The following is a 13,159-nucleotide window of genomic DNA, read 5'->3' as shown; positions in this document are numbered from 1 at the left end:
TTGCACGCCAATTCAAGCATCTGGGCTCGACGAGGCAGATGCATTGCAGTGGGGTTGGGCTGGATGACCGACGAGTCCCTTCCAATTCCCCAGCTCTGTTATTCTGTGGCCCTCAAAACAACACCACAAACTATCTTATAAGTATGCCGAGCGCAACCCGAAAATACTTATCCTGAAGCATATTTATCCCGAGGTATGACTGTATTGGGACGCGGTGGTGCTGTGGGTTAAACCACAGAGCCTAGGACTTGCTGATCAGAAGGTTGGCGGTTCGAATCCCTGCGACAGGGTGAGCTCCTGTTGCTCGGTCCCTGCTCCTGCCCACCTAGCAGTTTGAAAGCACGTCAAAGTGCAAGTAGATAAATAGGTACCATTCTGGCAGGAAGGTAAACGGCGTTTCCATGCGCTGCTCTGGTTTGCCAGAAGCGGCTTAGTCCTGCTGGCCACATGACCCGGAAGCTGTACGCTGGCTCCCTCGGCCAATAACGCGAGATGAGCGCCGCAACCTCAGAGTCGGTCACAACTGGACCTAATGGTCAGGGGTCCCATTACCTTTTTAAGACTGTATTGATATCGTATCATTGTATTTGGTCATTGTGTTGCCTTGGATATTACTGACTATTGTTTGCAACACAGGGGTTTAAATTGTTTAGTTCACTAATCCTGCCAGTTCACGACAGCTCCTAGTTCTGATCTCAGGAGGCCTTGGGCGACCTCAACACCTGCTTGCACCTGACGGAGAAAGAGAAGCAGAGACTGGCGCTGCAGATGTACACTTTTCGGGCTCAGGAAGCCGCCTGCCTGCTGATGGCCCGGATCCTGCAAGGGGTGTGCGATGAGCTTCGCGGGCAGCAAACTGCGTCGACAGGAAGCAGCAGCAGCAGCAGCGGCAGCTGCAGTGGAGAGGACTCTTCGGAGGTAAGTCTCACAACTGATCGGTAAAAGGTAAAGGTAAAGGTACCCCTGCCCTTCGGGCCAGTCTTGCCAGACTCTAGGGTTGTGCGCCCATCTCACTCAAGAGGCCGGGGGCCAGCGCTGTCCGGAGACACTTCTGGGTCACGTGGCCAGCGTGACATCGCTGCTCTGGCGAGCCAGAGCCGCACACGGAAACGCCGTTTACCTTCCCGCTAGTAAGCGGTCCCTATTTATCTACTTGCACCCGGGGGTGCTTTCGAACTGCTAGGTTGGCAGGCGCTGGGACCGAACGACAGGAGCTCACCCCGCCGCGGGGATTCAAACCGCCGACCATGCGATCGGCAAGTCCTAGGCGCTGAGGCTTTAACCCACAGCGCCACCTGCGTCCCACAACTGATCGGTAGATTGTGCTTATTTTTTCCCTTTGGGGCAAAAATAAGGATTGCCCAAAAGGTAAGAGAGATCTTTTTATACGCTACGGTCACAGCTAGAGTTCTCATTGCGGCAAGTTGGAAGAGCGACAAAGTCGCGCCCCCCGCCCCCGCAATTCCCAAGCCTTCCCCAAGCCGTCGGGGTAAGGGGGGGGGGAGCTGTGCTTCTTTGCCGGCGGCCTTCCCCCCTCCTCCCTTCGTTTTGTTACGGTAAAATCTGGGTGCGAGGCTGCTCTGCCACCCAGCTCATCGGACCAAGTCTGCGGGTCCCTGCGGAGGAAAATGAGCTCAGCCGGAGACAGGAGCAAACTGCAGAAGATCCATGTTTATTGCGCAACAGGTTCAAGGCGAGATTGAACAGCGAGAAAGGGGTGACATGAACTTTTGAAACTTCCCTCCGTGTCCCAGAATACAGTGCAAAATACATCACAGTTACATCATGAATACATTAAGAAGAGGTTGGGTTACACAGATTACATCATGAATACATTAAGAAGAGGTTGGGTTACACAGGATTAACATATGGAGGAGGGAGGGGGGAATATGCAGAGCTGGAGATATGCGCAGATAAGCACATCCTGAGTACCAGTGATGAGAAGACAATGGTCCATGTATGCATAGTCTGCCACCTGGCATTGCCCGGAGGAAAGGCTTGGCAGAGTGATTTGACAGGATTAGGGTCTTGACACCTTGCTTGAGGGATTATGGAGGACAGGGAAGGTGTCATGGAGTCCTAGAGAAATTGAGCAAATTGGCACGTTGATTTTCTATGAATTATATAGATTTTAGTCCCTTTTGACATTGACAATTGGAAATAAATGGATATATTGTAGCGAAGAAGGAGGTGAAGAAGACATGCCCCCCCCTCCGTATCAGTTTTGACAGCTGGGGAAGCATGGGGGGGCAACAGCACACCGTTGCCCCCCCCTCATGCTCCTGGAGGAGGGCAGGGTGTGGCTTCCTTTGATGGGGAGGGGGGAGAAGCCTCCCCCTCCCTCCCTCCCTGCTTGACATTCCCTTTGTTATTGTAATAGCATCACCTCCATTGCCATATTGCAGAAAAGGGGAAGAGGGGGCTGATGGGGAAATGTCCGGGAATCCCAAAGTCTAAACTCAGAGACTCTGACTTATGTCTCGCGGGTATCACTGTATTATGCATTTCTGAATTTCATATTACCTTTAATTGTCCTTAGCTAATAATTCTCCTCCTTATCTTTCTTACAATATTTCAAGTAATTCACCTTACGAAACTTCTTGCAAACCTACTAGCGTAATCGGTTCATCACAATTGCTTTTCAAATACCGTATTTTTCGCGCTATAAGACGCACCAGACCACAAGACGCACCTAGTTTTTGGAGAAGGGAAAACAAGAAAAAAAATATTATGAATCTCAGAAGCCAGAACAGCAAGAAGGATCGCTGTGCAGTGAAAGCAGCAATCCCTCTTGCTGTTCTGGCTTCTGGGATAGCTGCGCAGCCTGCATTCACTCCATAAGACGCACACACATTTCCCCTTACTTTTTAGGAGAGAAAAAGTGAGTCTTATAGAGCAAAAAATACGTAGTCCGTAAATTTACTCCAGTCTTCTGAGAATCTCTGGTCCCGCAGGTTTCGAATCCTTCCTGTTAATTTAACTAATTCTGCATAGTCCATCAGTTTCGCCCTCGAAGAATGGAAGACGAAAGTGGGCGTTCCTTTTCATCCATGTTTCCTCTCTGTGGCATTGCAGGACTTTGTCCCCCTCTGCACTTCCAAGAGGAATGCTTCCCGGTCTTCTGAGGATGGTGGAGTAGAGCAATCCGGCGAGGAAGGCAAGACGGAGGCATTGAAGCTTCTTAACACTCTGACGTGGTGAGTGCGATTCAACTCACCGCTTGCAGTTCCCTGGTTTTGAGGGTCCACAAAGCGCTTATTCCCGTGTGGTGGGCTTGCAAAGCAGCTAAAAGCTTTTTCCGGAAAAGGAATGCTTAAAAGGACGGTCCCTAAAAAAAAAAGACCAGAAGCATTCCTTTTAGAAATCATTGCGTCAGATGTACCAAAGAATCAAAAGAATTTATTTTTATATGCAACTACTGGTGGCCGAAGGGAATACAGGTGGCGCTGTGGGTTAAACCACAGAGCCTAGGACTTGCCGATCAGAAGGTCGGCGGTTCGAATCCCTGCGACGGGGTGAGCTCCTGTTGCTCGGTCCCTGCTCCTGCCAACCTAGCAGTTCGAAAGCACGTCAAAGTGCAAGTAGATAAATAGGTACAGCTCTGGCGGTAAGGTCAACGGTGTTTCCGTGCGCTGCTCTGGTTCGCGGCTTAGTCATGCTGGCCACATGACCCGGAAGCTGTATGCCGGCTCCCTTGGCCAGTAAAGCGAGATGAGCGCCACAACCCCGGAGTCGGCCACGACTGGACCTAATGGTGAGGGGTGCCTTTACCTTACTGGTGGCCGAATCTTACAGGCTGGGAAATCAGTGAGTCTAACCAGTAGAATGAGAGCTCAAGAGGAAACTGTGTTCAAAGAGGATTGTGATTAATAATCCATGAATAAATATATAATAATAAATGTATTGGAGGCAAAAAGGTGCCTAGTCCTCTGTGAGGGCACCGCAGCTGTCTCAGTGGAAATTTTTTTTGGGGGGGGGGGCAGGAGCCCCTCTGCCCAAATTGCCCAGCCTCACTGTCCATCATCATCAATAGAATTGTAAAATTGGAAGGGACCACCAGGGTCATCTAGTCCAACCCCCTGCAATGCAAGAATCATTTTCCCAATGTGAAACTCGAACCCACAACCCTGAAATTAAGAGTCTCACACTCTGCTAACTGAGCTATCCCAGTTATTATTAGAACCATTGAATCATCGAGTTCGAAGGGACCCCAAGGGTCTGATCTGCTGCAATGCAGATCCTTTACCTTTCCCGACCTGGCAAAAGTGATCCATGGGACGGTCACCTCCAGGCTTGACTACTGTAATTCGCTCTACGCGGGGCTGCCCTTGAAGATGACCCAGAAACTCCAGCGGGGGCAGAATGCTGCAGCGAGGCTCCTCACGGGGTCTCTGCCATGAGAGCATATTCAGCCAGTGCTTTTCAAGCTGCACTGGCTCCCGGTGGAGTACAGGGTCAGATTTAAGGTGCTGCTTTTAAAGCCCTTCACGGCCTAGGACCCTCGTACCTACGGGACCGCCTCTCTCGGTATGCCCCACGGAGAGCCTCAAGGTCCATAAATAGCAACACCCTAGTGGTCCCGGGCCCTAAGGAAGTTAGATTGGCTTCAACCAGAGCCAGGGCCTTCTCAACACTGGCCCCGGCCTGGTGGAACGCTCTGCCTCCTGAGACCAGGGCCCTGCAGGATCTGATTTCTTTCCACAGGGCCTGTAAGACAGAGTTGTTCCGCCTGGCCTTTGGCTTGGAGCCAATTTGATTCCCTCCCTCCCTTTCTTTTTTCCTTTCCTTCTCCTCCTGCGATGAGGCTACATTTTAATATTTTAATGTTGTATTTTAATTTTGTTTTTAAGTTGTAATCATTCAGCTTGTTTTTATTATTGCTTGTAAGCCACTCTGAGCCTGGCCTTGGCTGGGGAGGGTGGGGTATAAATAAAAATTATTATTATTATTATTATTAATGCAGGGATCTCAGCTAAAGCATCGATAATAATAGTATTATTATTAATTAAATTTGTGTACTGCCCTTCATCTGAAAATCTCAGGACAGTTTGCAGCTGTTACGGTAAAATCTGGGTGCGAGGCTGCTCTGCCACCTAGCTCATCGGACTAAGTCCGCGGGTCCCTGCGGAGGAAAATGAGTTCAGCCAGAGACAGGAGCAAACTGCAGAAGATCCATGTTTATTGCGCAATAAGGTTCAAGGCGAGATTGAACAACGAGAAAGGGGTGACATGAACTTTTGAAACTTCCCTCCATGTCCCAGAATACAGTGCAAAATACATCCCAGTTACATCATGAATACATTAAGAAGAGGTTGGGTTACACAGATTACATTATGAATACATTAAGAAGAGGTTGGGTTACACAGGATTAACATATGGAGGAGGGAGGGGAGAATATGCAGAGCTGGAGATATGCGCAGATAAGCACATCCTGAGTACCTGATGAGAAGACAATGGTCCATGTATGCATAGTCTGCCACCTGGCCTTGCCCGGAGGAAAGGCTTGGCAGAGTGATTTGACAGGATTAGGGTCTTGACACCTTGCTTGAGGGATTATGGAGGACAGGGGAGGTGTCATGGAGTCCTAGAGAAATTGAGCAAATTGGCACGTTGATTTTCTATGAATTTTAATGATTTTAGTCCCTTTTGACATTGACAATTGGAAATAAATGGATATATTGTAGCGAAGAAGAAGGTGAAGAAGTCATGCCCCCCCCTTCCATATCACAGCATAACAATAAGAAAGAGAAAAACACCAAATACATAATGAAAGCAAGAACGAAGCAAACCAATCACTCCCCCTCCCACTGAGGGCCAACCCACTGAAACCTGTGGGTCTACTCTGAGCCAGGCATGGTGGGTTTGCAACCCCAGATTCTCCTGCTATTACGGGCATCAATCTCCCGCCGGCCTGCTCCGGTTGCAGAGAGGTACAGCAGGTACAAAATCCCCTCTATGTTCTCCTCTAGCGTAAACGGCAGGACCGAGGAGCTCAGAGACCGGATCAGCTCCCTTTTGGCTGAGCTGGAAGAGAAAAGCCAGGACAGTAGAGCTCAAGAGGCGCAGCAGATGGAGCTCACGAGGGACTTTTTCAAAGCACACAGGTAAGTTTGGATTTGGGGGGGGTCCCCTCTCCCCAAAAAGGCCTCTGAACCCCAAGAGACCCCTGTCACCCCCTTATCTGGTCCGAGCTAGCCAGCGGCTGCTCTGATGTCCCCACAAAAGGTAACCAGCCCTCTATTCAGAATCACTGAGGACTGGAATCTTGCTTTGTCTGAAAGCGAAAGACCTGCTTTGAATGCAAAAGGTCAATCATTGGTAGGGATGCTGCCCTGCCCGAAACCCAGGACAGCCACTGCCGGCCAGTGTTGGCAAAACTGAGCTATAGAATCATAGAGTTGGAAGAGACCACAAGGGCCATTGAGTCCAACCGCCTGCCAAGCAGGAAACACCATCAGAGCACTCCTGACATATGGTTGTCAAGCCTCTGCTTAAAGACCTCCAAAGAAGGAGACTCCACCACACTCCTTGGCAGCAAATTCCACTGTCGAACAGCTCTTACTGTCAGGAAGTTCTTCCTAATGTTTAGGTGGAATCTTCTTTCTTGTAGTTTGGATCCATTGCTCCGTGTCCGCTTCTCTGGAGCAGCAGAAAACAACCTTTCTCCCTCCTCTATGTGACATCCTTTTCTATATTTGAACATGGCTATCATATCCCCCCTTAACCTCCTCTTCTCCAGGCTAAACATGCCCAGCTCCCTTAGCCGTTCCTCATAAGGCATCGTTTCCAGGCCTTTGACCATTTTGGTTGCCCTCCTCTGGACACGTTCCAGTTTGTCAGTGTCCTTCTTGAACTGTGGTGCCCAGAACTGGACACAGTACTCCAGGTGAGGTCTGACCAGAGCAGAATACAGTGGCACTATTACAGTGGTGCCTCGCAAGACGAAAAGAATCCGTTCCGCGGGTCTTTTCGCCTTGCGAAGCAAGCCCATTGACGGAGTAGCGCTATTTGCGCTATTGGCGATTTAAGGGCTAAAACTGGCTTTTTAAGGGGGGGATTAGCGGTTTTGCTGCTAAAATGCTTTTAGCAGCTTAGCGATTCAAAATAAGGGGTTTTGGAGCACAAAAAAAAATTCAAATTTTTTCGTCATTTTTCGTCTTGCGAAGCAAGCCCATAGGGAAATTTGTCCTGCGAAGCGCCTCTGCAAACGGAAAACCCTTTCGTCTTGCGGGTTTTCCGTCTTGCGAGGCATTCGTCTTGCGGGGCACCACTGTACTTCCCTTGATCTAGATGCTATACTCCTATTGATGCAGCCCAGAATTGCAGTGGCTTTTTTAGCTATAGAGACTCAAAGTGTCTGACTCAAGAGAAGGCAGCTTCCTCTAGACTAGACTAGAAACTGGCTTGCGTTTTTTTCTGGTAAAGGTTGCAGCTGAGCTGCGGGACACCTGCTTTGCTTGCAGAAGGTCCCAGGTGGGGACGGGGAGAAAGACTCCCTCCCTGAAACCGCAGAGAGCTCATGCGGCTGGCCAGTGCTGAGCTAAACACTGAGCGCCGAGGGCCTTCTGGCGGTTCCCTCGCTGCGAGAAGTGAGGTTACAGGGAACCAGGCAGAGGGCCTTCTTGGTGGTGGCTCCCGCCCTGTGGAACGCCCTCCCACCAGATGTCAAAGAGAAAAACAACTACCAGACTTTTAGAAGACATCTGAAGGCAGCCGTGTTCAGGGAAGTTTTTAATGTGTGACGTTTTAATATACCGTATTTTTCGCTCTATAAGACGCACCAGACCACAAGACGCACCTAGTTTTTGGAGGAGGAAAACAAGGAAAAAAATATTCTGAATCCCAGAAGCCAGAACAGCAAGAGGGATTGCTGCGCAGTGAAAGCAGCAATCCCTCTTGCTGTTCTGGCTTCTGGGATTAGCTGCACAGCCTGCATTCGCTCCATGAGACACACACACACATTTCCCCTTACTTTTTAGGAGGGAAAAAGTGAGTCTTATAGAGCGAAAAATACGGTATTTTTAATCTTTGTTGGAAGCCGCCCAGAGTGGCTGGGGAGGCCCATCTGGCTGGGCGGGGTACAAATAAATTATTATTATTATTATTATTATTATTATTATTATTATTATTAAACAACGTCATCCCGTCTGGCTCCACTGTTTTCTCTGTTTCCCCTTCCCCTCCAGCGCCCTCGTCCTCGCCTACCAGAATGGCCGCAAAAAGCAGGAAGCCCAGTTGCAGCAGCTGGAGACGCAGATCAGTCTAATGGGTCAACGCCAAGCTGGGCACTTGCAGTCGCTGGTGCGAACCCTCCGCGGTTTGGAGGGCAGAGCGGGCAGCCCAGCCGCCACTTAGCACAAGCCTTGCTCAGGAAGGGAGGGCAGGAGGTTCCCTATCCTGTTGGGAGAGGATGGGGAAAGGGCAGCTAAACATGTCCCTATTTCCATTGGAGAAATGTGGGAGGGTCCGGAGGGTCCCCCTGAGCCAAGGAGATAAGTCGCTAAACATCCGCCTCTCCTGGTCTGCCCCGCAGAGGACCTTAAGGTCCATGAACAACCATTGTTTAGAGGTCCCGGGCCCTAAGGAAGCCAGACTGTCCTCCAGCAGGGCCTTCTCAGTGATGGCTCCGACCTGGTGGAATGATTTGTCCCAGGAGACCAGGGCCCTGCAGGATTTAACTTCCGTCCATCGGGCCTGTAAGACAGAGCTATTCCACCTGGCCTTTAATTTGAATTCAGCCTGATCTTTTATTTCCCTTCTCTCCCCTCCCCTTTTATGAAGATCACCCGCTCCAAGACCCCACAGCTAATTCTCCCCTGGCCTCCTCGCTGGCCCAAGTAGGACCAACTCAGCCAGCTAGCCCTGGGGATTATCTAACTGATTTTTGAATTTTATTCTTATTCATGTTTTTATACTGTATTTTATGCTGTTTTTATAAATTAAGTGTTTTAAATTTGTTGTTAGCCGCCCTGAGCCTGGTTTTTGAACCAGGAAGGGCGGGGTATAAATAAATTTATTATTATTATTATTATTATTATTATTATTATTATTATTATTAAAGACATCTGAATGGACACAGGTATAGCAAGAGAAGATCAGAAAATATTCCTCTATGCCACAGGAGCGGCAAAGATCCTAATTGCTAAAAACTGGAAAAAAGAAACTGTGCCAACAAATAAGGAAGGGCAAGACAAACTGTTAGAGTATATTGAACTGGCTAGATTAACAGAGGCAATCAGAGATCACACTAGACAAGAGTTTCAAAAAGCAAGGGGGGAAATGCAGAGAATACATCACAAAACACTGCCCTAATTGTTTCGATTAATGTCTGCAGGAGAATTTGTGGCTATTTAAGTTATAATTAGAAAAATCTTAATTATTATTCATAAAGGAAACAGTTTATAAGAAGTAAATAAGGAGGCCGGATACGGGATAAAGGAAGTCTTTTATTTGGTTGTTTGTATTGTTGTATGTTATGTTCACTGTATGTTCTGGTCATGTTTAATGAGATTGGATTGTGTATTGGGGGTGGGGGGTTTATGTTATGTTGTAAATAAAATTCCAATAAAAATTATTAAATTTTAAAAAATAAAAATAGAAGACATCTGAAGGCAGCCATGGATAGGGAAGTTTTTAAAGTTTAATGTTCTGTTCTATGGCACCTCAGGTTACAGACGCTTCAGGTTACAGACTCCGCTAACACAGAAATAATACCTCGGATTAAGAACTTTGCTTCAGGATGAGAACAGAAATCACGCAGCAGCAGCGGGAGGCCCCATTAGCTAAAGTGGTGCTTCAGGATAAGAACAGTTTCAGGTTCAGAACGGACCTCCAGAACAAATTAAGTTCTTAACCCGAGGTACCACTGTACTTCCGGGTTTCGCCGCTCGCGCAGAAGTGCTAAATCGCGCTTCACTTATGTGCAGAAGCGCCAATTTGCGTCGTGCACCTGTGCAGATACAGCGCTTCAGGTTGCGTTCTTTTTCAAGTTGCGAACGGGCCTCTGGAATGGATCCCGTTTGCAACCAGAGGTACCACTGTATAAGCTTCACAGGAGAGTCATAATGGGGGGACTTATTGGGTTGTTGTTTTATTTTGATTATATATTTTGTGGTTTTACGCTTTAATTTTGTTCTCTGAACCCTCTCAAGACCTCCGGGTATAGGGCCGTATATAAATTCAATAAATAATAATAATAAAGAAAGGAGGAGGAAGGAGGAGGCAGCTAAAAAAGCCAATGCAATTCTGGGCTGCATCAATAGGAGTATAGCATCTAGATCAAGGGAAGTAATAGTGCCACTGTATTCTGCTCTGGTCAGACCTCACCTGGAGTACTGTGTCCAGTTCTGGGCACCACAGTTCAAGAAGGACACTGACAAACTGGAACGTGTCCAGAGGAGGGCAACCAAAATGGTCAAAGGCCTGGAAACGATGATGCCTTATGAGGAACGGCTAAGGGAGCTGGGCATGTTTAGCCTGGAGAAGAGGAGGTTAAGGGGGGATATGATAGCCATGTTCAAATATATAAAAGGATGTCACATAGAGGAGGGAGAAAGGTTGTTTTCTGCTGCTCCAGAGAAGCGGACACGGAGCAATGGATCCAAACTACAAGAAAGAAGATTCCACCTAAACATTAGGAAGAACTTCCTGACCGTAAGAGCTGTTCGACAGTGGAATTTGCTGCCAAGGAGTGTGGTGGAGTCTCCTTCTTTGGAGGTCTTTAAGCAGAGGCTTGACAACCATATGTCAGGAGTGCTCTGATGGTGTTTCCTGCTTGGCAGGGGGTTGGACTCAATGGCCCTTGTGGTCTCTTCCAACTCTACGATTCTATGATTCTAAGAGGCCAGACTGCTGACATCCACCAGGGGGCGCCTTTGCACAAGAGTCATACTCCATGTAGACCTACTGAAGTCAACGGGTTTAAGCATTTTAATGAATGGCCCTTGAATGAATCCCGTCCTCCGATTTCTATAGGTGGATTCAGAGTGTGAACAACCTTCTACGCAATCCAGTAGTTAACCAAGAACCAAAGACTGAGGTTGCTGATGAGGACATAGAGATTCAGGTTTACTGAATGTGTGAATCCTGTAGCGATTTGCAATCAAGAGTCAGCAAGTGAAGGCACGGAAATAAAACCACGCAAACGTTGGCAAAAGCAGGCGAGTACAGAAATACCGGTTGGAAGAGCGCGAGATTTTTAATCTCAGGGTTGTGGGTTCGAGACCCATGTTGGGCAAAAGATTCCTGCATTTCAGCGGGTTGGGCTAGATGACCTTTGGGTCCCTTCCAATACTATGATTCTATGATTTTTTTTTTAACATCACACAAAACAGTTGTAACAGTACAACGGCATTGTTGGTGGCCCCCTCCCCCCCCTGCCACTTTTAATTTATTTCTCTGGCAACCATACTGAGAAAAAGCAGGCTTAAAACACACACACACACACAAATGCAGGCTTAAGTCCTACTTAGAGCAGGCCCTCGAATTCTAGAATCATAGAATTGTGGAGTTGCAAGGGACCCCCAGAGGCCATCTATTCCAACCTCCTGCCACGCAGGGATCTCAACAAAAGCATCCATGACAAACGACTGCCCTAGGTCCATTTTTCTACTGCAAGTCAAGCTTTGCTGGATGAGACCCGATGCAAATAAAACACTGAAGTCAAGAGAAAATAATAAAAAACAATATATAAATCAATCAAACCCTTGGTTTTTATTTTCTTCTTCTTCTCTTCCTAGGAGCTGACCCTTAGCCTCCCTTCATAGCTCCTGACCTTTATCATCTGAATTCTCGGACAACCCCCTTCTCTCCCCCCCCCCCAACAACCCTCCTTTTTGAAAAAAAAATGTTCACCGCTGTCAGCAAGATCAAAGGTGAGAGCCAGGGGTTTGATAAATATTCGCTAGACAACGGAGTCAGTGACCCCCACAAAGGAGAAGTTTTCGAAACCAGACTCCTGGCTGGGTACGAAATCCAGGGGTCGCGGCCATACTGACCCCCTCCCCAATAAAACCCCAGTCTGCCTTTTTATCCCCTCCTCCCACGATGCTAGACTCGATTCCTCCCTTCCGGCCTGATTTATCTTATGCTAATTAAAATTCCACGCACACACCCAAATATAGGGAATCTGATAGCAGGGGTCAAGCTCTCCCCCCCCCACCCCCAAATTTGGAGGTCAGGCTGAGAGTGAAGGGGTGGGGGGGTTGTGGGAGGAGGGAGTTGGAGCAGGATTGAGGTCTTGGGAAAGCGTCTTTAAGATCTCACGATAGGGACTGCCTTTCAGCCGAAAGGGAGATTTCACATTCTCAAAACATTCCTGATTCACATTTTGGAGGTCTAGAAGACAAGCCTGATGAGGAACGGTTGAAGGAAGCTGGGTATGTTTAGCCTGGAAAAGAGGAGACTGAGAAGAGATAGGAGGTAAAGGTAAAGGGGCCCCTGACCATTAGGTCCAATTGTGGCCGACTCTGGGGTTGCGGCGCTCATCTCGCTTTATTGGACGAGGGAGCCGGCGTACAGCTTCCGGGTCATGTGGCCAGCATGACTAAGCCGCTACTGGTGAACCAGAGCAGTGCACGGAAATGCCGTTTACCTTCCCGCCGGAGTGGTACCTATTTATCTACTTGCACTTTGAGGTGCTTTCGAACTGCTAGGTTGGCAGGAGCAGGGACCGAGCAACGGGAGCTCACCCCGTCATTGCGGGGATTCGAACCACCGACCTTCTGATCTGCAAGTCCTAGGCTCAGTGCTTTAAACCACAGCACCACCTGGAAAAGAGGAGACTGAGAGGGGATGGGAAAGCCATCTTTAAATATCTCAAGGGCTGTCATGTTGAAGGGGGGGGGGGGACAAATGGCACAGAGGATGATTGCGAGAGTATCATTTCAGAAATGCCCTTCCCCTCTTTTTGACTGCAAAAGGTTTTTCCCTCTGACGCTCCTTTTTCGCCCCCCTCCAGTCCTGTGGGTCATTCCTGCATTGTGCGGGTTGAGCTAAATGAACCTCAGGGGTCCCTTCTAACGCCACAATTTTCTGCTTCTACTTTAAGCCTCGCAGGCGGCCTGAGCCCTGCCTGCCCACCCCCTGCCTTATTAAGGGAGTCGATATGTCTCTGTCCATCTCCCCTGGGTGCGGCGGCGTAACGCAGATGTCAGGACAG

The 13,159-nt window shown here is 48.5% G+C and overlaps 1 protein-coding gene across 2 annotated transcripts in view; it reads left to right on the top strand.

Moving 5' to 3' along the window:
* USHBP1 (USH1 protein network component harmonin binding protein 1) overlaps positions 1-9,037 on the top strand; it is a 35,150-nt gene extending 26,113 nt beyond the window's left edge. For both annotated transcript variants that reach the window (XM_083421492.1, XM_083421493.1), the window contains exons 12-15: positions 700-918; positions 3,076-3,197; positions 5,970-6,104; positions 8,187-9,037. In XM_083421492.1, coding sequence (XP_083277618.1) covers positions 700-918; positions 3,076-3,197; positions 5,970-6,104; positions 8,187-8,355 — 645 coding nt within the window. In that variant the 3' untranslated portion in view covers positions 8,356-9,037. The remainder of the gene's footprint in view (positions 1-699; positions 919-3,075; positions 3,198-5,969; positions 6,105-8,186) is intronic.
* The last annotated feature ends 4,122 nt before the right edge of the window (positions 9,038-13,159 follow it).

This window comes from Podarcis tiliguerta (genome assembly GCF_965153285.1).
Source record: "Podarcis tiliguerta genome assembly, chromosome: 18".
NCBI lineage: Eukaryota > Metazoa > Chordata > Lepidosauria > Squamata > Lacertidae > Podarcis > Podarcis tiliguerta.
Note: the sequence above shows the minus strand (reverse complement) of the source record. Positions and strands in the feature narration are given on the sequence as shown.